Genomic DNA, 24,805 nt, shown 5'->3' with positions numbered 1-24,805 from the left:
TTGTAAAACACTATCTTATTGGTTGTAACAGATCCCCTTGTTTTTACTGGCCTCTACCTGGATAAAAGTGAAGTATAAGCAAAATAGTTGTTTGTGTATTATGTTCTTGTAAAATATTGCTGCTGCATCACTCATGCATTTGTGTTGAGAGATATTTATGTCTATAAATATCCATGACTTGCTTCAAGAAGCTTGAATGAGAGTTTTGCATTGTAATGTCAATAATACGTGTGGAAGTAACGTTAGTACAAAAGTGAAAATAAAACGTCCCATTACCCCAAATTTTGACATCACCGGCCTATATTTAGCATTATTGTTAATGTTAGCAAAACGGTTATCTGCAAGGACTAATTCTTGCATCAAAGCTGTAACTATTGCGATTACATAATTCACAGTGCACTATTCTAATAGCAGAGTAGCCCACGACTGCTCCCTGAAAAGTTATAAATGATCATTTTTGTGTCTACGAAGTGTGAATAGACTTTTTTGTGCATCTCATTCAATGGACGTTTTCTTTTGATAATAGTTAGGAAATGTAGGCTAAAGCATTTGCAGAGTTCTGCCACAAAGTTTCGTTATGGTTATCCTCCCTACTGTACTGATGGTTTTTTCAAGTGCGGGATTTATTTCTTTCAAAGCCCTCGCTGTTCAAAAAGGTGATGGAAGCTAGTTTCGCTAGCTAGCTAACGTCGGGATTATGAATTCGATTTGAAACGGAAGGTGAAGTACAGGAGAGACGTCAAAACTGTGGTATAATTTTAAATTCAACCTCTGCATTTGTCTCATTTGCTAATACTACAACTAAAGTGTATTTTAGTTGTAATCAATTAAATTAAGTTAAATACGCAAATATCAATTAATGGAATTTCTTCCGGGTCAGAAGTAATATTTCTATATCGAACGAGAGCCGTGCCCTCCATCTTCTTCACTCCGCGATACAACCGGCCGGAGGGGGAGTGCTAGTCTGCGTATTTCACCTCAAAAATGCTGACCGTTCGCGTTGCAGCGGCACTTGCTCGCACTCTGCCTAGGCGGGCTGGATTTGTAAGCATTTTCAATATATTAGATCTACTTTTAAAAATGTTTAGAAAACTGGACATCTGGAACCTACTTTATGAATGTCAGTGAATGGCGAGGACGTGAACATGCAGGCCGCCATCTTGCACTTGAAGGGCCTCAATCGGATTGCTAGAAGCTATGTTGGCTATCTAGCTAGCACATTATGATATATGTGCACGCTTGTATGAGAGGATCGTGATGGCGCACATTGTAATATTGCACAGAGAATGACAATTAATTTCACTATTGAACTGACTCCGCTAACTTACGTTTACAAACGCTGGTTCTGCACTGAATGTCATTTTAAGTATGAAGGTCAGGTTTTGTTTGCCTTCCTTCACTTGAGCAGCAAAACATACCTAAATTAGCTCTATTAATGTTACGAGTCTTCTGTGCTTTAAGTTACTTATATTTTTAAGACGCTCATGTGGATGTTTTATTGCATGGAATTGTTTCGCGGATGACGTTTGTCCGTTGACGTGATTTTCTGTAACCTCGCATAAACAGATTGTACGTTAGCTAACGTTACCTAAGTGCCTGTCGAAGACTTCCACATGTCTGCGACGATTTGTTCGCTTTCCTGGTGCGGGTTCATTCGTGCAAGTTGGCTAAGTTGGCTACAGAAATGTTTAATAAATGTCTACTTGTGAATGAAGACGACATCGCAGCTCCTGTTAAATTCCGTCACAACTAATTTTCGTTACTGACAGGTTGTACCACAGGTTGTTAAATTGCTGGTTCGTACATTAGTAAGTCTGATAACTAAGCCTTTGAAGGTGGTCATTGTCTGAAGGTCACTTGTTTTGCGTCGTTAGAAACAAGAAGGTCAGGGATATTTATGCATTACATTCGCTATGCCACAAAGGAAGACGTATACGAGTTTTGCTCTGCAGCAGCTGAGTCAAAGGTTACATTTTGCTTTTGGTCTGGGGTGCTATGTTTCACATAGCGAAGGGGCTTCAAATGTTATTAATGGTATAGTTGCTGCAGTGAAACGTCAGACAATGTGCTCATTTTGTTGCAGGTATCCAAAAATGTTGCTGCTGCCTGTGTAGGTGCCCGGAACCTCCACATCAACAGACCATGGCTGCAGAAAACAGGTTTGTTTAAAATTTGGCAGATGTAATTCTTATGTCTTAGGGCCACCAAGTCTGCCGAGTGCATACATGTGCACAAAAAAAAAAAAAGATAATTAATAAAAACAAAACCTTTTGAGCACCTGTTGACGTCTGCCCAAAACCTATATTTGTTCTTAGCTGCTCATTTGGAGGTGGGAATATAAATATTTTATGAGAATTTGATGTAGTTTGGATACCGTTTCCTGTGGCTGTGACCTGGGTATTTTTGATTTAGGCACTGCAGAGGTGTCGTCTATCCTGGAGGAGAAGATTATGGGGGCTGACACTACAGCTGACCTGGAAGAGACCGGCCGGGTGCTGTCAATCGGTGATGGTATTGCTAGAGTGTACGGGCTGAGGAACGTGCAGGCTGAGGAGATGGTGGAGTTTTCCTCTGGCCTGAAGGTAAACTAGAGATGGGTCTGCAGTTGGAGTTAACTTTAGACTAGTATGAAATCCCTTTTCTGAATATGCTGCTTTTCCTTTAAATGAATGTGGATGAGCTGAAGTGTAATTTCATGCACTGGCTTATGTTCTCAGCAGTCCAATGTGCCATTTATTAATATTGCCTGTGCCTAGGTATAATTTCACAATGATTCACTCTTCCTCCTCACAGGGTATGTCTCTGAACTTGGAGCCTGACAACGTTGGTGTTGTGGTGTTCGGTAATGACAAGCTGATCAAGGAGGGTGACATTGTGAAGAGAACGGGCGCCATCGTAGATGTTCCTGTCGGTGAAGAGCTGTTGGGCCGCGTTGTGGATGCTTTGGGAAATGCCATTGATGGGAAAGTAAGCACCTATTCCCAGGCGCTTTGAGATGGGTGTTCCATGGAATTTGTCATTAAAAGGACTAATGGATGGATATTTTGGTTTAACATCAATGTCAAGTGCACATAAATTCGATTGTTGCAAAGTCTGTGTAGGTGGTGAGCTAATTCAGTTTCAAAATTGCATCTCTTCCTTGTGTTCTTTTAGGGTCCCCTGGGGTCCAGTACCCGTAGGAGGGTGGGCCTAAAGGCCCCTGGTATTATTCCCAGGATCTCTGTGCGTGAGCCCATGCAGACTGGTATCAAGGCTGTGGACAGTCTGGTGCCCATTGGGCGTGGCCAGCGTGAGCTGATCATTGGTGACAGGCAGACTGGGTAAGGCCTACACAGTTTAACTGCATTTGAACACAAACTAGATTTAATTTAAGTTGTCAACTTATCCCGTTGATGCGTTTTACAGTGGAGGTTAATGTAACAAATCATTGCAGCAAAACCGCCATTGCCATTGACACAATCATCAACCAGAAGAGGTTCAATGAGGGAACGGATGAGAAGAAGAAGCTGTACTGCATCTATGTTGCCATCGGGCAGAAGAGGTCCACCGTGGCCCAGCTGGTCAAGAGGCTCACCGATGCGGACGCCATGAAGTACACCATCGTGGTGTCTGCCACGGCCTCCGACGCCGCTCCCCTGCAGTACCTGGCCCCCTACTCCGGCTGCTCCATGGGAGAGTACTTCAGGGACAACGGCAAGCACGCCCTCATCATCTACGATGACTTGTCCAAGCAGGTCAGTTGAGATTCCAGGCTGCTTGCTTTTGTCCACTTGGTTGGTTTAGGTGGCTTCTTGCACACCAATTTGAGGGAGAGTGGTTTCTGACTCTTCCTCACGTTCCTCTAGGCCGTCGCCTACCGTCAGATGTCCCTGCTGCTTCGCCGTCCCCCCGGTCGCGAGGCCTACCCTGGTGATGTGTTCTACCTCCACTCCCGTCTGCTGGAGAGAGCGGCCAAGATGAATGACAACTTTGGCGGAGGCTCCCTGACTGCCCTGCCTGTCATCGAGACCCAGGCTGGCGATGTGTCTGCCTACATTCCAACCAACGTCATCTCCATCACTGACGGCCAGGTGCGCGTGTACCAGAATGCACCAACTCCGGCAAAATGGAAAGCTTTCAAGCTCATTTCGAGTGACACTCAACTCGTAACCTATCTCCACAGATCTTCTTGGAAACTGAGCTGTTTTACAAGGGTATCCGCCCCGCCATCAACGTGGGCCTGTCTGTGTCACGTGTAGGATCCGCTGCCCAGACCAGGGCCATGAAGCAGGTTGGTATTTGCCTCTACTTGATGTGTGTAGCTTTTGTTCTCAAAGGTAGTATTGACTGGAGCCCCCCTTCCCCCCCCCCCCCAGGTGGCTGGTACCATGAAGCTGGAGCTGGCTCAGTACCGTGAGGTCGCTGCCTTCGCCCAGTTTGGGTCTGACTTGGACGCTGCCACCCAGCAGCTGCTGAACCGTGGCGTGCGTCTGACGGAGCTGCTGAAGCAGGGACAGTACTGTGAGTGTCTCCTCGCTGCGTCCTGGCCAGTCTTGTTGGCAGTCCTGCGAACGCTCTAATTGGTTTCCTCTTCTGTTTTTCCATCAGGTCCCATGGCCATTGAGGAACAGGTGACGGTCATCTACGCTGGTGTTCGAGGCCATCTGGACAAATTGGAACCCAGCAAGATCACAAAGTTTGAGAAGGCTTTCCTGCAGCATGTCCTCAGCCAGCAACAGGACCTGCTGGCCACAATCAGGTAAGTTCCACCATGTGTGTCGTCTTCACTGTGCCTTTGGCATGTGTTTTTAATGCTCTTTTCCTAAAGAACCAGTTGTATTGTATTGTACCGGCTGTTGGGTGGTGTACATCGAGTAGTGACGCAAAGTAATACCTGTACACTGCTGTTAATGCTCCCTGTTGATATTAAAGTGTCAGATCGCCAATGTTTTGACCTAGTAGTGATTATTGTGCTTGTAGATGTTGAGTAATTCTGGCACATGCAACATGTTGCTGCTTCTTGATTTTCTTTAACATCCACAATTTAGTAATGCATGGGCATGTATAAACCATTCTCAAACAAATTCCCTATAATGCAGGGCTGACGGCATGATCTCAGAGGCTGCAGATGCCAAGCTGAAGGAGATCGTCTTGAATTTCCTGTCTAGCTTTGAAGCATAAACTGTGTTAAGTTTTGGTCGACTGTTTTGTCAATGTTTCCACAGTGCTCCAGTTTAACTTTATATGAACTTTAAAATTAAAGCAGCACTTCATCTTTAATGTACAGATATCTCCAAATGAGAATAAAGTGTTCCAACTCCAATGTTTTTTTTATTCTTAAAATCATCAAACATGTCTTACTGATTCGTGCAAGGTGTTAAGTTCTTGAAATTGATGGCCCAAAATGGGCTACTAGAATATGGAAGTACAGATATACATCGATTTACGAATTTTCACATTAAAGAACATGACATTTTTTTCATTTAACGAATGGAATGTTCACCCACGAAATTTTACATGGAGCTGAACGTTTTTGCTGGGTCAATGCTGCCCCCTTGTGCTTGAAACATTTTTTACTGGAATGAAACGTTTTCGCTTTACCATCTACAGTAGCCTAATTTGCTCCGGGATTTACTCAATTTAAGTTACTCCAGCCGATATGAAAATGGCGATTGCATTTAAGCATGGAAGACGGGTAGACTTCATTTTCAAATCGATTAAATATGCCTGTGTATTGATCAACTTGTTCCCTAGGCAGATTAGGTAAATTTTTGCTAGGTAAAAAAAAGAAAAGAAAAAAGGCCTTGCTCCTTTTGTGATGAGCACCAATGTGCAGCTGGGGTGAACACGGGGCAGTCATGGTAAGCTTAGGGAAGTGCTGTTCGCGTGGCAGAGAAAGATTTGAAAACGAGAACGGAGGGGGTGCCCAATGTCTTGTTTTTGGTTCATTTGTTATGGCCAAATATGGTTCCATGTTCCCTACAGATATGCCACTTCTAATATTAACATTGTTTTCCTGTGTATGGCACTTCCCCCCCAGAAATCACATTTCACTTCAGTCTTGCAAGTACTTTATTTGCCCAGTAGCGAACACTACATACTTATTTCAGCAGACCAGACATTAAGGATTCTCACAACATTGGAATTAATATTTTTTTTTAAATAAGCAACAGGGAAAATGAATGGATGTAAAATGAAAGGAAAGAAAACCAAGTAACTGATATTGTGACCAACAGCCAACTAAATCCATCTGAAGTGTGAATCACGGGATGCTTGTGTGGGTGCTCTTTCTTGTTGCCGAAACAAAACTCATTCTGTGTATAGGCAATCTTAATCACATCTAGATGTTAGTCACCTGATGCGTTCCCCAATAGTAAGTAAGCACAACTCATGTTGAATGCACTTGTGTTTACCGTAAGTGTGATTTTCCAACTGTTAGGTTGAATCCTAAAATGAAATTCCTCATAAGCTTGGCAAATGTTTGTTTCTCTGGTGCCTACATTCCACATTTTTTGCCTTCATCTTTTGGCTTATCTAAAAGTCTGGAAATAAATTTCTGGAAAGAAAAATGCTGCACAGGTAAGTGAAGAGAATTGGTTTATTTTATGAAAAGTTTCTAGGCAAAGCTTTTTGCTTAGCAAAATCGACTGATACATTGTTTAGAAGAAAGGGAGCACTGGTGATATTAGTAATCCTGAGTCTGGTCGGCCAAGAAAGACCTCTACAGTTTAATTAATTCTCACCATAATGAAGAAAAAAAACCCCAAACACCTGTCTGACAAGTCAGTAATGTTGCTGCCTGTAACATTACATTACATTACATTATTGGCATTTTGCAGACGCTCTTATCCAGAGCAACGTACAGTTGATTAGACTAAGCAGGAGACAATCCTCCCCTGGAGCTATTCAGGGTTAAGGGCCTTGCTCAAGGGTCTTATTGTGGCTACACCGGGATTAGAACCACCAACCTTGTGTGTCCCAGTCATTTACCTTAACCACTATGCTACAGGCCGCCCTGTAACATCATCCAGCATGATTGGTTTGGCGGTGGGTCAGTGATGGTCTGGGGAGGCATGTCCTTGGCGGGTCGCACAAACCTCCATGTCATAGACAACGGTACCCTGACTGCTGTTAGGTACCAGGATGAAATCCTCAGACCAATTGTCAAGCCTTATGCTGGTGCAGTGGGCCCTGGGTTCCTCCTGATGCAGGACAATGCCCAGCCTCATGTGGCCAGAGTGTGTAGGCAGTTCCTGCATGAGCAAGGCATTGATGCCATTGACTGGCCCTCACGTTCCCCTGACCTAAGTCCAATTGAGCACCTATGGGACGTTATGTATTGGTCCATCCAACACCGCCATGCATCGCCACAGACTGTCCAGGAGTGCACTGATGCCCTGATCCTGGTCTGGGAGGAGATCCCCCAGGAAAATTATTTCTGCATTTTCTGACATAAATAAATAATTTGCACTTAATGGCTGTTTTCACTGGAAAGTAAATCAAATAAATGTGGTTTCTGACTTTGACACAGTATTGTAGGCGTATACATTTCCTTCAGATAGTCATCATAGGTATTTTTCAATGGTAGGATAATAGTTTATTATTGCTTGTTAAAGTTTTTGCAGACCTAAACTAGTAGCCATCCTGTTATCCTTGATGGGTGAAATTCTGATATAAAATAGAACTGTACAGTTAAAACATTTAATTCCTTTAATCAGAATAGTTGGAAGTTGGCTGGCTTCTACAATTGTAATCCGTTCAAACGGTTTTCCCTACATCTGGGAAACAAGTTCATCCACTTTCACTTTGCGGACATTAGGACCCCGCGGTGCCTTTTGCCCACAAAAGTTTGAGAAATTGTCGCTTGCGGCTTGTCATCCTCGCACGAGTCATCGATGTGAAATAGTCTGCGCGAATTTCTTTTCTGCAGAGCCGCTTATATAGAATAGACGGTTCATTTTCAGAATGAAGGAACTCCACTTTAAGGACAGTTTTTGGGTACGTTGATAAAGCATTTTTATTCAATTTTACGAGCTGTTTGGATTTTATCTTTTCGAAGCGTCTTCCTTATTCCTATTGTATGCGAACAATATGTGTCAGAATAAAAATAAGTTCAGTATCACTTCAGCTTGTGTGTAGGCTGTAAATTTGCCCATTCTGGTTTTAATTAGGCTAAAGCTTTCACTAGACTAGTAAAACAGTAGAACGTTCACAGTGGGAAAAAAAAAAGTTATATTTCTATATTTTGTAAAAATGTGTCGGTGTTAAATCAACTATGTTAGAGACAATGAGTCAGAAGGAGAAAAAATGTACCCTATTTTTATTCAATATAGGTTTAGTAGGTACAGTGCACACTCGGGACCTTTATTTGCAAAGCACATAGCCTGCTGTTGTAGCCTGCAAGCTTATTTTCATCGTTCTTTTGAGACCGACTATTACTGTAATTTGCTTTTCTACTTTGGAACTAGTTCTTGGAGCTCGTAGGGTAGGATATATAGATATACTACTTGTCTTGAATCTGTGTAAAAGTCAAGCGAAGACACATGGTTAAGGCTTTCATTGTTTCTTCCAGTCAGAACCTAAATAAAATATTGCTTTATTATTTATGCGAACTAAGACAAACCCAGATCATACAGGGACCCTGAGGCTATGGTGGTTCCCTTTCTTGCAATTAATTAAGTGTCTTAACTTGCTATAACATAAGTGCCTGAGTATTCATGTAAACTATATATGGCCAGGGTTTTACAGTTAATTTGAAGGACATTTGCGAGAAGCACACTTCTGGACGAGATTACATTTGGCAGACCTATTAACGTGACAGCATTTTCGCCAATCGGAGTTGTTTCCTCACGGCTCCCAGTGCTGCTCCGTTTATTCCCAAGTTACTCAATTGAAGAGTACTTAAGTTTAATGGTTATTTTGCATTGAGAGAGGCGTTGATGTGGTTGGGGTGATGATTATACGTCTGACATATATTACCACATACGTAAATTATAGTGATTTTAGGAAAACTACGCCGCACAAACACTAACTCAACATTCAAAAACGTATTCAGTCAGACACATTTCTTGGAATTGACTGGCTGGTAAAAATGTTTAATTCTTCCTCAACACTTCACACAATGCTGAATTTCTCTTATGTTTTCCATAGATTTTTGTGTGTGCTAAAGCAGACATTATGTTTCTATATCATGTCAACAGTCAACCTGCCCATAATGTAATTATTTTGCTGTATTTTGAATGTGCGGGAAAAAATGCACTAATAACATATCACAGATGAGCATCGTCTGATGAAACGGATCCCAGTAAAACAACAATAGCTGTAGTTGCGTTTAACTTACTTATTTTTGTGATCAAACAGAACGAGAGTGGAAGGCCTACCAGCTTTCTGATAGCTCCTCAATTTGAACACACACACACACACTTTTCATAAACAGACATGCAGCTGGCTGCTAACTTTGATCAGTATTTTGTCTTCACTGTTACCCCTTGTTTGCCTTGCTGTAAGACCGGAATGTGCTAGCTACCCCCTTCTAGGAGATGCAGAGACATTAAGGTGAAAGGCTGTCTGTCTGCTGGGAGAGAGACAAAGAGAGACTCCTAGTAAACACTTAATTCAGAAAGTGGTCTAATAGTAATAAGGATTATAATTAAAGGTTATTTAGGAATTATTGAAGCACTTACAACAGTTTTACTTATCATACAAATATTTTGTCAGTAGTTTATTTCAGCAATGGACACCAAATTGCATTTTGCTTTTCAAATCTGTGTCCTGGCTTAAACAGTGTGAATATGGTGCAATACGAATGGCATTGCTCAGAGAGGAAGCTATTCGTCAACTGATTTTGTTTCATGGTTAGACATGATTTGTTGACAATTGTCAGGGATCTCAGGGAGTATTTCAGATGATACAGGCAACCAAAGGGTTACAGGATGTGTAAGTCCCAGGCCTGCTCTGATGGCACATTATTTTTGGATGACCGTCCTCCACTGTATTGTGGGCTACCCTTTAAGCAGGGTCAGATTCAGTGCGGGGTGTGCAGAGGGGTAGCAGCAGCCATACTCTTTCCTTTGCTCATTTTCCTTGCCCTCTTGTGTTCACAGAGTCATGACATCATCAGTACTGCAGGGTATGACAGCATTATTCAGCATCTAAATGATGGAAAGAGGACATGCAAGGAGATTGAGGATTTTATGAAAGCCAGGTAAATCCCTTCTATAATGTATCTCAAAGACACCTTCAATGTACACAATACTATAATAATAATAATAATAATAATAATAATAATAATAATAATAATAATATTTTTTCAGAAAGCAAAGGAACCACCACCAACACCACTAATGTCACACCTACATCTGTTAAGCACAGCAGTCATTTTTCAACTGGACACCCTGCAGATATCACCCCATGACACACAACATCTCCTGATGTCTGCATGCTGGTTGTTTCTGAAAATATTATAATAATTCCATACACAGACATATTAATCATTGATTGAGGCTGGATCACAGATTCATTTGAAAGTGGTTGATATGCCTTTCACATCAGACATATTTTTTTCATTTTATTTTTTATTGCAGAGGAACTAATTTTTTCCGGAAAGTGACTCATAACATGGTTTCAAGTCAGCACCATTATGACCTTGGTGCATTACTGACTTGTGATGGACAGTTAGGATTATATTCTGGTGAATTACTGTACATGCCATTGTTAGTCAGTATTCTGAGACATAATCACCTGCTTACAGCTGTTTTCCACAGTGAGTCCAAAAATGAGACATTTGTAAAGACATTTGTCAGTATACTTTAAAACTGAAAATAAGAGCAAATAGCTTTTAGTGCTGTTACATGTTACCATATATATACTTATATATAAGTATGTATAATAACGGAACCTTCATGAATTGGGACATATGGTTAAGCAAATTCCTCTTTTTCTTTCACAAGGAAATGTAGCTTTGTTGATATTGCATGGACTTCACGATTGCAGATTTGCTTCCTGTTTCCATTGCAGTACAGTAGTCCTCTGTCTGCAGTAAAATTGAGGTTAATGTACTTTGCTTTTCAAATGTTATTTTGTCAGTGTATTGCTTGTAAGGATTATGAATGATTTCTGGTGTTGAAATGCACTTTTAATTAATCCTTGCATAGGAACGAGTCCACAATGATCCTCGTAGCATTTCCTTAGAATCAGTGTTTCATTGTTACAAGTATGCATTATTTTCATGGTAGATATCCCCTTTTTCCATATTACAAAGTGGTCAGTTCAAGAAGCATGGTACTCTCTACAAGACATAAATGTGAATATGCTCTTTATTTATTCATTCATCTCCTGTGTTTACTCTTTTCGGCAGTCGCTTTTTGCATTTGGTTAGGATGTGTTTTTGTCAGGGGACTGTGTGTTTATATGTGGGTGTGAGTTATGGTTTCACAGACAGTCTTGTCACCAGTCACAAACAGTAAATGATAGGACTGAGCTGTCTTGTCTGGCTTTTGGGCTTTTCTTTGAAATCCATCCATCCATCCATCCATTATCCTAACCCGCTTATCCTGAACAGGGTCGCAGGGGGGCTGGAGCCTATCCCAGCATACATTGGGCGAAAGGCAGGAATACACCCTGGACAGGTCGCCAGTCCATCGCAGGGCAGCTTTTCTTTGAAATGTATTTTATAATTGCTGTCTTTTATCATAATTACAAATCTGTTCCATTGGGATATTTGCTACATATTTAACAATATGCATCTGCAATATTAACATAAATACTTATTTACTAACATTTAAGTTAGTTTATTATACATTAATTCATACAGACTGGCATGTTTGGCACCTCAAACAAGGATATAAAAGCAGGGCACCAGCCTGGTAGTGGATCCACGACAATATTGAAATGCACAAGACCTCTACCCTGCAGTCCAGTAGAGTACATACAGTAGCTTTCTGCTTCCTCAGTTTTTTGCCACTCAGTATGGAATGGCATGAGGAAACTATGGAAACAGCTTACAATCCTTATCAAGTCAATTTCAGTCCAATGTCCATGAGTCATTGTACAAATTCACTCATAGTTGCAAGGGGAAGGTTAGGAATATTTTGACCCTTCATCAAATTTCATCAAAATCTTTCTTGACTGTCCCTTTGAGGGGCCAGTGAGGGGTTTTAGGCCCAATGAAAAGCTGGGCTTTTTCATAGTTCAATAACCTTTGTTCTATTTCTGTGATGTTCTCCATGAGCCAGTAATGACTTTACACTCTAAAGACTACATGCTGTCGTTCTATTGGAGGGTGCTAGTGCCAGCTGGAGGAGATATGTTTCCTGGTACTGATGACAACTGTTGACCTGTGGGTGCAGGAATTGGCAGGAAGTGGTGCAGTGGTATCCTGCAGTACCAATAATGCACCTAATCCCTACTTCTTGTGGTACAAGACCAATTGTATTCAGCAATTGCAGAGTGCTGGTCAAAGTCAGCATTGACATATCCAATGATGAAACCTACAAGTACAGGATCCAACTCTAAACTGGTGAAGTTATTGTAAATGTATTGAATAGTTTGATATTTCCCTTATTTTATGAGACAAATGTTTTAACACTTACAAACCAGTAAAAGTGAACACTACCTTTTGCATGACTTTGCATTTTCCTGTCCGATTATTCCTGCTCAAGGTCTGTTTTTGTTCATTCTCAGGGCCTCGATAGAAGAGAAATATGCCAAGGATTTACTAAGTTTGTCTAAGAAGGTCTGTGGCCATAATGAAATGAAGTAAGTACTTCTGCTATTGGAGGATACAAGCTGCTTTTTGTAACTCCGGGTCAGCTGTGTGTATTATCAGTGTCATCCAAAGTGATTATCCCTCTATTACAGTTTCTGTGAGTGAAGGAGGAAATGCAGACATAAACAACTATGTGCTGGATTTGTCTAAGGGTGGGTGTGTTAACCCATGTCTGGATCTGAAATCCCTGGGCTTGTTAATGGGGTTGCGGGAGACAGTTTGTGATGAGCATAAGTTGCAGTAATGTTGCTCCTTTCTTTTGTGTAGTCCTTTTTCCTGTCCATCGGGGTTGTATTGGTACATGTGGCTTAGGACCAGAGGCAATAATTCCTCCTAAGTTGGGGACAGTAACACAGATGAGATATATTATTGTGAATAGATAGCTGTGTTATGGTTTCAGTATCTGTCACATGTCGAGCAGTGGTGGAGAGGCAGTGCCATTTCCTGTTAAGGCTAACAAAATCATAAAACATTAAAGGCGAACACTAAAGGAGAGAAGACAAGAAATGTATAGACGATAAGAAAACTATATGTTAACTTGATGGGTCTCCCTGAGTTTTTATTTTACAAGAAGGATAGAGATGCCACTGTAGTATAATTTATCTTGCCCAAATAGGGAACCGCATTCCCTCTGCAGTGCTACTCGTGAGAAAATGCTAAATGGAAACTTTGAATCCTCACAGATTATGAGGCATGTGCTGTAAGTGTACGTGAGGGCAGTCCTATCTGGTTACAGTGCACATGAAGTGCATGTGCTGACCCAAGCTGTCTAATCTCCCTGCCTGTCTTTCAGCACACTGAAACGATCGCTGGATGTTTTCAAACTCCGTAAGTAAATTGCTACTTTGTGCATGTTGGAACAGTTGCACAGTGTTCGGTCATTTATGCTAGTATGAGATTGCTTTGTCATACAATTAAGAGTCACTTGCTGAGCACATACTGGGAGCTTGTATCCTGTGTTGTTGGCAGTTCTCTCTGAAGTAGGTCCAATAGCACACTTGACCAGAAATGCCTGCCCATTTTTAGAAGATTGTGCATCCCAGGCAGGGCCTTGGTCTTTGCACTCTCTAGTTCCTTCTTTGTAGTTCTTTATGTGTTTTACCCGCATGTGTAAGACTGCAAACCTGACAGTTATCTTACTGCAGAAACGGAAAACGTGAGCTTATCACATCTCCAGCTAGCCCAAGCAATGCGCGAAGAGGCCAAAAAACTTGAGGACTTCAGGGAGAAGCAGAAGGAAACAAGAAAAAAGGTAAGGCCTGGAAAGGCCTGGTGGTGTTCTGCTGAGTGGCTCAGTCAATGAAGGCACTAAGCATGAGTCAGCTGAGCTGACTGGAGCTCTTTGTATGATAGGAAGTTATAGCCTATATACAGATCACATAGGTCTCATATACATTTTTTCTGTACTTAGTCAATTTAGTCAAGTGTTTTATTACTTTGCTACTGTGGCTTTTTTTTCAAGTGTTTGTGACTTTCTGACTACTGTTTATGCTAACAAGTCGATCACATCCTGACTTTCCATAGCCCATATAACTGCAGCTGTAGCCTTTCTGAAAACTTTGCTGTGCATTACTGCCTAAATAACTTATTGTCGGATGCAGGTTGAACAACAAATGGATTCTTTACACAAGCAGAAGGCAACACAATACAAGAAAACCATGGAGGTGAGTGTGAACCTTTTGAACACTTGGTCATCACACAGGTATATCTCACCTTTATTAATTGAAGATTACTAATAGGATTATGTGGTTATTTTATGTTTTCAGCAATATGCTTACGCACGAGGTAATGAAACATCATGTACATAACAAGAAGTTTTGGGAGCTTTTTGTGCTACAAAATGTGGAAGCACAAAAAAGTGAAATGGTGAAATATACTTTATGTTCTGTTTCCCTATCCTTGGCTGACCTAGTTAAGAAACAATATGGTCATCATTTAAAACGTGACCTTATGATATATATACCGGTGTAAAGAGATTATAATCAGATTATAACTAGTAAAAGACTGTATGCGAACACTTTGCTCAGGGTGTTGCGTAATGCTCAAAGATATGCGCCAGAGGCTGTAGGTGGAAATCCCAGGTGGAGCACTGCTTGTATACCCCTGAGAAAAGTGCATTACTAGAATTGCTTCAGTAAAAACTGTGTTTATATATTAATAATAAAGCATTGTGTCCTGGCTATGAATTCTAGTCAAAGAAGACCTATGAGCAGAAGTGCCGCGATAAAGAGGAAGCTGAGCAGACAATGAACCGGAGTGCCAGCACCAGCAATGCCAAACAGCAAGAGAAGGTTTGTCCTCTGCTCACTGTCCGATGGCAGGACACATGAAAATACAGCAAAATCACATGCCAGCATTGTGTGAAAATAGTAATCCAGTGCTTTCATCTTCTAGCTATTTGCCAAAGCACAGCAAGCAAAAATGGCTGCTGATGAGGCAGGTAATTGTTGTTCTAAATGTTGTCTGTAGTCCTCCATACACATTGAAATAGAATACAGTGAGTAAGACTGATTTATAAAATGATTTATAAAATGAGTGTTTGCTTTGATAGTGCTTTATTAATGCTTGATTAATTACAGACAGAATGTACAACCAGAATGTCTCTGTACTGGGAAAGATCCGTGAGGACTGGCTGAAAGAACATGTTAAAGCATGTGAGGTAGGCTGCTTTATCTCCACACAAGCACTATGTCAAGCACTATGAGCTATTACGTGCTTTTCCCACCTTCTGTGATTAAATCTCATCAGCTCTGTATATGCCTGGTTCCCTCTGTGACATTTCCTTTTATGGAAACACCTGCAAAGCATCTGCTGTTTGTGCCCTTCTTATCCATGAAGTGGTGTGATGTTGGGAGTTCAGTTACAGAAGACCTTGGTAAAATATTATGATAAAAAGGCGTGCATGAAGTATTTCTGTTTTTTTTCGTTATTCTTCTGATGATAATATGAGCACTGAAAGCAAATTAACTGCAAACTCATCAGCAGTGGACTGTGAACTATATACAAGCTTAAAATAGTCAAAGCTGAAATCTGTCTCACCCGGTTTTGTTTTGTTTCACATTTCATTTACATTATTTAAGATGTGAAAATATAGGGTGCTACTGCCTGCCTCATCCTGTTAAGGTACTATTTCAGTCCATTTGAAGTACACCAGGGTAGTGAATCCAAACTGGAAAAATCATCGCCTTAGCCCCACAGGGAGACTCACACGGCCCGAGTGTCACACGTGGAAGGGAGGGTTTCAGGTGGTCAGGATGGCAGTATCTCATCATGCACCAGCGACCCCTGCTGCTGGATCAGGCACCCGCAAATCTGCCTGCTGGTCACAAACGCTCCTGTCTGTGTGAGCCCAACTTGCAAACTGTGGTGTGTTAAGAGGCAGCGGCTGACTTCATTAGCTGGGGAAAAAAACACACGCTTGGCTGCACTCTCCCAAATCAGTTACGGAGGCTGTATGCAGCACCTCAGGGATGAAGAAAGAAACTGCATCTCACTTCCCCAGAATAACCAGTGCCCCATGACCACATATGCAAACTACAGTTCTGAAAAAAATGTGTGAATTCCTGTATGGTGTACAGGCAATTGAATTGGTTTGTGGTGGGCTTGTTGCAGGTCTTAGAGAAGCAGGAAGTGGAAAGGATTAGTACTGTGCGGAACATTGTTTGGACTCACCTAAACCAGCTCTCTCAGCAGTGTGTCACCAGCGATGAGGTAGGATCTATCTAAGGCTGCAGTAATCACAGAGGATTTGTCACCATGACTTATAATAGGAAAACAGGAACAGGATCTTGAATTATATTCTCATTTAAAAAGTTCAATAATAGACATTGCAAAAGGTCTTTTTTTAACAAATTGCAACTTCGTGACTTTCTCTTTGGTTATGATGAACGTCTATGTAGCCCACACTATTGCATTGGTTTGGGGAACCATTCACGATTTATGGTGTCTGTGTAACTAGTAACTAGAAAGAAGAACAATGTTTAAAATAATGCTGACAAAATCATTGTACCACTGCTGGTCTGCATGCTTTTACATGTATGTTCATGTGTCTAGTCTCAGTGATTAATATTGCCAGATAAATTCTCCTGGATTCTAGTTAATTTGGCAACTATTTCATTGCCTGTTAATAGCATTTGAATTAATCATAAAAATGTTATTAGCAAATGTTAAGAACATCTTTCTCCTCGTAATGTGCATCTACAGTCAATAGTTAACTGGCTTACAGTTTTGTTTGTAATATCTTGACCATGATTTGTTGTAAAATAAATACAACAGGCACTGTAGGTGCTGAATGCAATATGTGACAATGGCAGCTTCTGAACCCCAGACTGCAATTTGAGTTGCCTCTATTGTGATTCTGTATGAAGCTTTACGAAGACGTGAGGAAGTCGCTGGAGCAGTGTGACATACAGGAGGATATTGAGCACTTCATCAACCTCCGGAGGACAGGGGACAAGCCACCAGGTGGGGCTCTCTACACAGACTGGGGACACCCAGCAATGTCAGAATCCATCCATTCACTGGTGTTCCAAAGCAAAGGACAGGTTATGGGTCATTCAGTGCATTCTTCAGTATCCACGATATTGCTTGAACCATATTTTTTTAGTGACCTTCCTTAATTCTGAATCTTGTTGCATCTTTATCCTTTGGCTGACACCCCTTTCCACACTGGCTGATATTGCAAACCGATTCATTTTCAGCAATATTATCCAATTACTTTCAGAATACTGTTTCTTGAAGGCTATATTACAGTGTCTAATTTGGAATGTAGACACACATTATACTATGAATTCTAAAAAAATTTTAATCGCTGCTAAGTGAAGTTGGGCCTCTTTAGGAAAACCGGGTTGTTCCTGAAAGTGATGCTGGTGGACCAGCAGGGCGTACTCTTCCCTCAGGTCCTAGGGTCTTTCAGCGCACTTATCCCTGGTTATGGGTATGCACTTTTGTTGTACGTCGCTCTGGATAAGAGCGCCTGCCAAATGCCAATAATGTAGAAAGAATCCACTACTACTCCAGTGCTGATTGCGCTACAATGTCAAATTTTTCATCCTATAACTGAAGCAGAACCTTTGTGTTATATTTCAGTTCTAGGATGGCAACTTTTCCCAACATTTGCTTCATATTCATGCACAAATCAAGCCCAACCCCACTTTGCAGCTATTCAACAAATTAAGCCTACATGGTATAATGTGTGTTTAAATCAGACACTGTTAATCTATCTACATAGTGAAAACACTGCAAGTCACATAATGCCAAGCAAATTCACACTGAGAGTACATAGCTATTGACTGCTTATGCAAATATTCCACTCTTTTTCACTCAGCCCCGATCCTGTATGAGAACTTCTACAGCAATCAGAGGGCCCCGGTGGCCCCTGGGCGACAGGGGCCCCCAGCTCCTGTGGGTGGCAGGTAAGCATTGAGCTATTGTGCTGATAACCATGCCTTCAATACGTTCTGTGTGGTTCTATGGCCTTCTGACTATGTTCATGGGTTTCAGGAGAGGTCCACTGCCGACACCAAGGAATGCAGAAAGTATGTACTTTGAATTTTACCTCACCAGCTGTTATTAGGAAATTGCTGATGTTTCAAGATTTGTATGTACAAAATGTTACAACAGAAAATATCCTTTCATAGTTTTACCCCTAAATAAGAACAGAAGTAAAAATATTGAATTAGGAAACTGATTGAATTAGAGTTCACTTTCAGATTCAGTCACTTAATTTAGTCAAAGTGTTGCATACAGACAGGTGAATAACACCTCATATGTAAAGCGCAGAATATGGCATGGATATGGATTAATGCCAGGAATTGACCAGATAATATGCTTAGTCCACATATTAGCTACGACATAGGAGGTTCTTGTTGTAGTTTATTTTATTTATAGTTTACTTTCAGCTTTTGCCTTCTCTTCCTTAAGGTGATGTGGTCTATTCAACTATCCAAGATCCTGGTTACAGTGTAATACGATTCTAGTGAATAGGTATGTGCTTTTTTATGAATTATTCTTACTGTGAACACAGTCTGTGTGTTTGTACGATGCCCTTCATAATGTCTGGGACAAATACAGTTGTTTCTTGATTTGGCTGTGTACTTAACAATTCTGGATTTGTAATCAAACAGTTCACATGTGGTTAAAGTGCTTTCATTAAATGGCATTTCATAGATTGTGGTTTCACCATGTAGAAATTGCAACACTTTATACATAACTCCTTAATTTCCAGCACCATAATACCCAAGTTTGCAAGACGAGGAGCATACATTATTTGATTTGAAATGTAGAAATGTGGAGTACAGAGCCAAACTAAAAAAATATAACTTTGTCCCAAATGTTATGGAGGGCAATGTATATATAAGAATAATAATTATTAATCGCCTTATGAAATAGGCGATTATTAATCAAACTAAAAGAGCTTCTCACTTTCTATATGCATCTTCAGTTCAGGATTGTATGGAATAATAAACATTTTGGATGAATGAGTAATGGGTACATTCCTTTGTTTGACAGACTCCCCATACCCAAGAGAGGGGGAGAGAGGGGCTTAATCTCACAGTGCCTTCATAAAGAATGAGACTTTCTGAATCTGATTTGTATTCAAGTCAGTATAGCTGAAAGCCTGTTGTTGTTCTACCATTTATTTTTTCAAATTTTTTTTTTTCTGCACAACAGCATTGCCCAGTTTTCATTTTCCTCGCTAATTTTGACAATTTGTTCTTTCACGGCAGTCACTCAGCCCACTAATGCTGGCCATATTTCTGCAATGTCTCTTGATGTATCAAAGACCATAGCTTAGAGGCAACCTCACCAGCCTTTCTACTTGAAAGATTTGTGGTTGCCTTCAAACTCCAGTGTGTATTTATTTTTATAAACTCAGGTAAATGCATAAATTCTCAGAAAATGAGAGTTTCATATAATTATTAAATGTATTCAGATTAATAGACTTTTAAAATATTTTCTTCAATATGAATTTGTATTGGTTGCTGTCACTTGGATAGCTCTATACATATGATGTGAATAAATATTATTGGAAGTTCTACTTTAAATGGCTTTACAAAAGCTGAATAATTTATTGATTGATTTCCTTATAGGTTTTGAATGTATGTTATGACCCTGCCCTTAATAAAACCAATGGAATAAATGAATCATTTCTCAGTGTAGAAATGCGCCATTGCTATTTCTCTTGAGTGTACATGATATGCATTAACTGCCATAACATCATTCTTTCTCTTTTGGGGATGACCTTTAACAGTGTTTACCTAAGCAAACAGTGAAAGAAGAGAAAATACAGATACAACAGAGTCCATAAGTTTACATTCTTTGTATGTAAAAAATAAGGATTTACAGTCTACAAAAGTCATTACAACCAATAATTCTTACAAACAGTCCTTATATGAAAATTAAAATATTCATACATTCTTTGACGTGTGAATATATACAAAGTCAGTTTTTAACTAACTTTTTTTTACAATCTTTCAACTTTACAAACTAACGGAACTCCTTATTCACCACCTAGTAAGATGCAACTTATACATCAAGTTATATGTAACCTTTAAATTAAAGTGGTAGGTGCAACATCAAGTTATCAGGTAGTGATCAGTGTCGCTAGCTCCGAGCCTGCAGGCTGTGGTTCTGCTGATTTGAGAGTTAACATTCAAACAGTGACTGTTTCATGCCCAGAGAAAGGTGGCTTCAATCAAACCATTAAAAGAGAAGGTTGAACAAAAACCAGGATGTCTGCAGCCATCAAGGACTGGAACCCCCCACCCTCTGAAGTTCTAGCATGGCACCCAACGAAACCTGTAGCCCCCACTAGGCACCTTTGAGGTGAAAGTCCTTCCCTGTGGAAACACCAGCGTCCTGATGGTGCAGTGGTCTCTAATGGAGGTCCTGAAGCACATTCCTTCCTCTGAGCAGCTGCTGCTGGCAGAAACAGGGCAGCAGGAGGTGTTCACCTGCAGTCTACTGAAAGCTCCATACATGTTTATCCTTTCTATCTGGCACTGGTTCACCGGTTCCACATCTTGGTGCAATTTAGGCTGTTTTGGGCCCCTGTCCAAGTCTATATTTCTGTCATTTACTTGGTCTCTTGGGTCCACACTGGGTGTTTGCAGATTGTCCTGCCTCTGCCTTTTGACTCCAGTCCTCTGATTGGTAGCATCTGTTGTGGGGCAGTCTCTATTTGTTGATTGTGTCAGAAGCTGGAAAAGAGGAACAAACTGTTTTTAAAAGGCATAGTGTGTCATGTATTGGGAATGGCTTTATGTTATGTCACCCCTTGTTGGTTCACACTACCCTGTCCAAGGAACAGAGGATCATTCAATATACTTTGCCCCAATTCTAATACAAGCACTGGAGGCCTATAGTATTCCACATTCCATGGAAGCATGAAAACAATATGAAATTAATTAATATGATTCATTGGATCTATTTTGGAAATACTGTGAAATGCACTCACATCAAGTATGGAGGCCAAATGTTTGGCTTGGCTGGCAAGCTCCTTCAGCTGGTTATTTCTTTCCTGTAATGCGAGGATCTCTTCCTGTTTCTTGTTTAGACTCACACTGAGCTGTGGACAACGAGCGTCATTACATACTTACAGTAGAAAGAAGAACAATTCACATAATACACATAAGAGTTACACCTTAGCAAAATAGCCCATTTAAGTCTTTATTTTCACCAAATACAGTTATGAAAATGGGGTCTTGGTGTGGTAGTATCCCATTTAAATGTTAAAGCAACCCAGTTGTGTTCATTTAGTATTTGCATGTACACATTTCCTCAGTCTAAACTCCACACATGCTAACTTAAGTTGGTAAGTTAATTATGCAATTATTTTACGTAAATTTAATTGAGAGAAATCTGAATTCAAACATATTATAGCATTTGAAAATACAATTTATTATTACATTTATTTTCTAAAATAAATATTACCAATAAAGATTTTAAGTAAACACATAAATAATCATTGAGCAATCACAAACACTCAGGCATGTCATTGTTTTACATTTTTGCACATTACACCACACCGCAATGCTTTCACATCAAAGAGAATACACTTCAAGGCATTGGTGCCCAATCCTGGTCCAGCAGGCTTTCTTTAAATGACTAAATGAATGAATCTAATCGCTGAGAGGTGTGGTTGAATTTCAAATGGGGTTGTAATTCATGCAAATGCTAATCAAACAGGCTTATTACAGCCCTAAGAAACAACATTCCTTCATGAAGGTGTTTTTGTGTGTTCAGATACATGTCACTGCAATAAGTGGCTAGTGTGTCTTCACTAGTTCTGCACACACCTGGTCATTGGTCTTCAGTGCATCTCCCAGAGCCCTCTGGTTGAGGTCTGCCTTATCTCTCCAGTAGCAGTCCACAGAAGAAAAGGATCCAGAGGGTGACTGGAGTGGAGTGGGGGACTGAAAGGCATGGGGAACATGCAGGTTGTGGCTCTCAGGAGACACCAAACCGGAAAGCTCAGGACAGGACCATTCCAGTTCAACCAGATCCAGAGAAGGCTGTTGTAATACTGATAAATCTGAAAAAATAAGGCATGCAATTATCAAACCAGACTGATTAGCTATAAGCCTAAAGCAGATACCTGAACTTATTTAGACTTACATTATTTGTGGAAGTCATTTGTTTCCTTTTCAATAATACATTGTAATATTACATTTTTAATTGATAATGATGGGGTGAACATATAATGTAATAACAATGTGTGAATAAGAGATTATTTGTTCTCCTGGTTTCAGAGCATTTTACAGTAAATGCGCTACAACACAATCTTTTCCATTGCGATCAACTAAATGTTTAATTCCATTCCCTTAATTGCTAAGCCTCTAAGGATGGCTCACATCACTCACCAGGAATTTCTTGCAGAGCTGCACTCGAATCGTGAAATCCATAGAATGAATGAAATGTCCCGGAATTCTATAGGCAGAAAAAAAACAACCGTTTAAGTACAGCTTAATGATGTGACATAACTTTTAGCACGTAATTGTAATAAAGAAAATGGTAATTTTAGCCTACCTTAAAATCATAATCGCAAGATGGAAACGGCAAGTAATTGCATGTCTTCGTTGCCATAGCCTATTGAGGGGGGAAAAAATAAACCAAATAATAATAAAAATGAACAAATTCCTGAAGTTGCAGCGTTCTGCTTTCGGGTGAAGACGTTGACCCTCGAGGCGAGCGCACCAGTCAATCACTCTATCATTAAGTGGCGACCGTGCATATGACGCGTGGGCTGCGGACTGAGTGGTCTCGTGATACAGCCTCAATACAAGCCTGCTTCTCTGGCGTCCCATAGGCTCGCAGCACGAGCCATCCAAGACCCCGCCCAGGACATTCCAACACAGAAATGTAAACTGTGTCAGATACACCTGAATACATCCAAAGGTGAAGGTCACCACAACCACACCCCAATTAAGCAACGGCCCAATTCTTGTTTGCATTTTTAAAAAATCACATCGGATATTAACCTGAAATAGTTAAAAATCTGTTACGGATGCTTGCTAATATTAGTGATGTATTGTGCACATTCTATTTTAGAGCATAGACTGAGTTGCTAAGAGTATAACCCAAGTAAATTGCACCCCTTACTTTACTTACAAAAAATAGATTTCTGTATTATTGTTTACCTTGAAACTATCTCTAAACACAACAAAATATTATTATTATTATTATTATTATTATTATTATTATTATTATTATTATAGCTGTTGTCATCATCAACATGTCATTGTAAAAATATCTGACAGAAAATATTAGAAACATAATGTTATCACATAGAAGGTAGCTCATATATATGCATTTTTGCAAATTCGTAGATTGCGCTTAACATAAAAGTACTTCTCTGAAGGCAAAACCCCAGTGTGCATACAAAGGGATGCTTTGCAGGAACAAAGAGTCCTTCACTATAGTCTTGTGCCTATTCACCAAGTCTACTTATGCGTGCAAAGGACCCATTGTCTCTGCAGCGTACGTGGTCTTTCCTGGCCACACGTCAGGTTAGGTGATAACCCCACAGGTCCTTCCAGCTGGTCAGAGTTTGTTTGGCTGCTGAATCCTGGTTCATAACCCCAAGTGTTGCTATACACAAGCTGAATGGAAGGCCCATCGCCTGAGGAGATCGCCTGTCATTGTGATTAAAAGGCAGCCAGCTATACAGTCGGCTTTTACAGTTTAAACCGTTCACATGCATTATTTTACCAAATTAATATAATTTATTTTCTATTTAACAGCTATTGGACACAAATGACTTTTTCCCCCATAGTATTTTCTGATGAGGTAAACTGTATTTTGCATTAAAAGATAAATGTATCTTTTAAATTTAAGGCCAGAAAATGTTAGTTACTTCCTGAAAAGATTCAATATAAGTGGCTCTTTCAGGAAAAAATCCACAATGGACTTTTCCTTATCTTAGTTTCACAGGTGGTGCAATCAACTTTCACTGATGAGTGTTTTGCCAGGTATCAAACCAAATGCTGAAGGCATTAAGAACACCCACATCTGTGTTTATCATTTTCTAACCTGAAGAAGATTGTTTGTCATGAAGAGGTCGATGGGGGATTAGTGACAGAGCTGGAGGGATATGACCTTTGTTTTGTTGTTTGCTGCCCTGAATGCTTCTAACCATTCAGGAACTCCAGGCGGAAACGTAAACCACATCCCTGTTTCAGAACACACACAGACAAGCGTAATCCATCACAGATAAGTCCACAAGAAATGTCACACAAATATACATTAGTCTACTTATGTCATATACAAATTTCATTGAGATATTCCTATGAAATCTACCATTGTAGTGTGTATTCGGTAGTAGGTACATTTAATACTTACCAAACCACATTTCAATTGAATATAAAGATAGTGGAAATGTTCATTACAGATAAATGCACATTTCAATAATTTAACTTTTTCTGCTCTTTAAACATTGGTACATTCTAGGTGAATGGCCACTGTAAAATGTCCCAAACCAGCAAAGCTCAAATGTGCATCCAAATGAGCACAGAGGGAATTCCAAATCACCACTGTCACTCAAACTAAAGTGGCAAAACT

At 40.3% G+C, this 24,805-nt stretch overlaps 3 protein-coding genes across 3 annotated transcripts; 2 read left to right on the top strand and 1 right to left on the bottom strand.

The window, feature by feature from the left end:
- Positions 1-890: 890 nt before the first annotated feature.
- Positions 891-5,302, top strand: LOC133141900 (ATP synthase subunit alpha, mitochondrial). Its single transcript, XM_061262718.1, has 11 exons — positions 891-1,044; positions 2,084-2,159; positions 2,413-2,582; positions 2,794-2,967; positions 3,154-3,320; positions 3,434-3,734; positions 3,846-4,070; positions 4,163-4,270; positions 4,356-4,500; positions 4,588-4,738; positions 5,079-5,302. The coding sequence occupies exons 1-11, from the start codon at positions 985-987 to the stop codon at positions 5,158-5,160; spliced, it is 1,659 nt and encodes a 552-aa protein (XP_061118702.1). The 5' UTR covers positions 891-984; the 3' UTR covers positions 5,161-5,302.
- A 2,540-nt stretch (positions 5,303-7,842) lies between these two features.
- On the top strand, positions 7,843-19,909 carry pstpip2 (proline-serine-threonine phosphatase interacting protein 2). The gene is made up of 15 exons (XM_061215806.1): positions 7,843-7,977; positions 10,083-10,183; positions 12,661-12,735; positions 13,539-13,573; positions 13,891-13,997; positions 14,347-14,409; positions 14,938-15,036; positions 15,140-15,185; positions 15,325-15,404; positions 16,358-16,456; positions 17,113-17,209; positions 18,072-18,159; positions 18,248-18,282; positions 18,668-18,730; positions 19,256-19,909. Exons 1-14 carry the CDS (start codon positions 7,945-7,947, stop codon positions 18,721-18,723), a joined length of 1,014 nt encoding a protein of 337 aa, XP_061071790.1. The 5' UTR covers positions 7,843-7,944; the 3' UTR covers positions 18,724-18,730; positions 19,256-19,909.
- A 311-nt stretch (positions 19,910-20,220) lies between these two features.
- On the bottom strand, positions 20,221-24,596 carry mcidas (multiciliate differentiation and DNA synthesis associated cell cycle protein). Its single transcript, XM_061262142.1, has 4 exons — positions 24,587-24,596; positions 22,045-22,280; positions 21,204-21,314; positions 20,221-20,946 (listed from the first exon to the last, which is right to left on the bottom strand). Exons 1-4 carry the CDS (start codon positions 24,594-24,596, stop codon positions 20,524-20,526), a joined length of 780 nt encoding a protein of 259 aa, XP_061118126.1. The 3' UTR covers positions 20,221-20,523.
- Positions 24,597-24,805: the final 209 nt, after the last annotated feature.

The sequence above is a fragment of the Conger conger genome, chromosome 12 (genome assembly GCF_963514075.1).
Source record: "Conger conger chromosome 12, fConCon1.1, whole genome shotgun sequence".
NCBI classification, from domain to species: domain Eukaryota; kingdom Metazoa; phylum Chordata; class Actinopteri; order Anguilliformes; family Congridae; genus Conger; species Conger conger.
The sequence above is the reverse complement of the archived record's forward strand: the minus strand, read 5'-3'. Positions and strand labels throughout refer to the sequence as shown.

Coding starts and splice junctions, on each gene's coding strand:
- LOC133141900 (XM_061262718.1), top strand. CDS start 985: ATGCTGACCGTTCGCGTTGCAGCGGCACTTGCTCGCACTCTGCCTAGG. Junction 1,045..2,083: donor TGCCTAGGCGGGCTGGATTT/GTAAGCATTTTC, acceptor ATTTTGTTGCAG/GTATCCAAAAATGTTGCTGC. Junction 4,739..5,078: donor GACCTGCTGGCCACAATCAG/GTAAGTTCCACC, acceptor CCTATAATGCAG/GGCTGACGGCATGATCTCAG.
- pstpip2 (XM_061215806.1), top strand. CDS start 7,945: ATGAAGGAACTCCACTTTAAGGACAGTTTTTGG. Junction 15,405..16,357: donor AACATGTTAAAGCATGTGAG/GTAGGCTGCTTT, acceptor GGCTTGTTGCAG/GTCTTAGAGAAGCAGGAAGT. Junction 18,283..18,667: donor GACACCAAGGAATGCAGAAA/GTATGTACTTTG, acceptor CTCTTCCTTAAG/GTGATGTGGTCTATTCAACT.
- mcidas (XM_061262142.1), bottom strand. Junction 21,315..22,044: donor CACTGAAGACCAATGACCAG/GTGTGTGCAGAA, acceptor CGTTGTCCACAG/CTCAGTGTGAGTCTAAACAA. Junction 20,947..21,203: donor ATTTGGCCTCCATACTTGAT/GTGAGTGCATTT, acceptor CCTCTTTTCCAG/CTTCTGACACAATCAACAAA.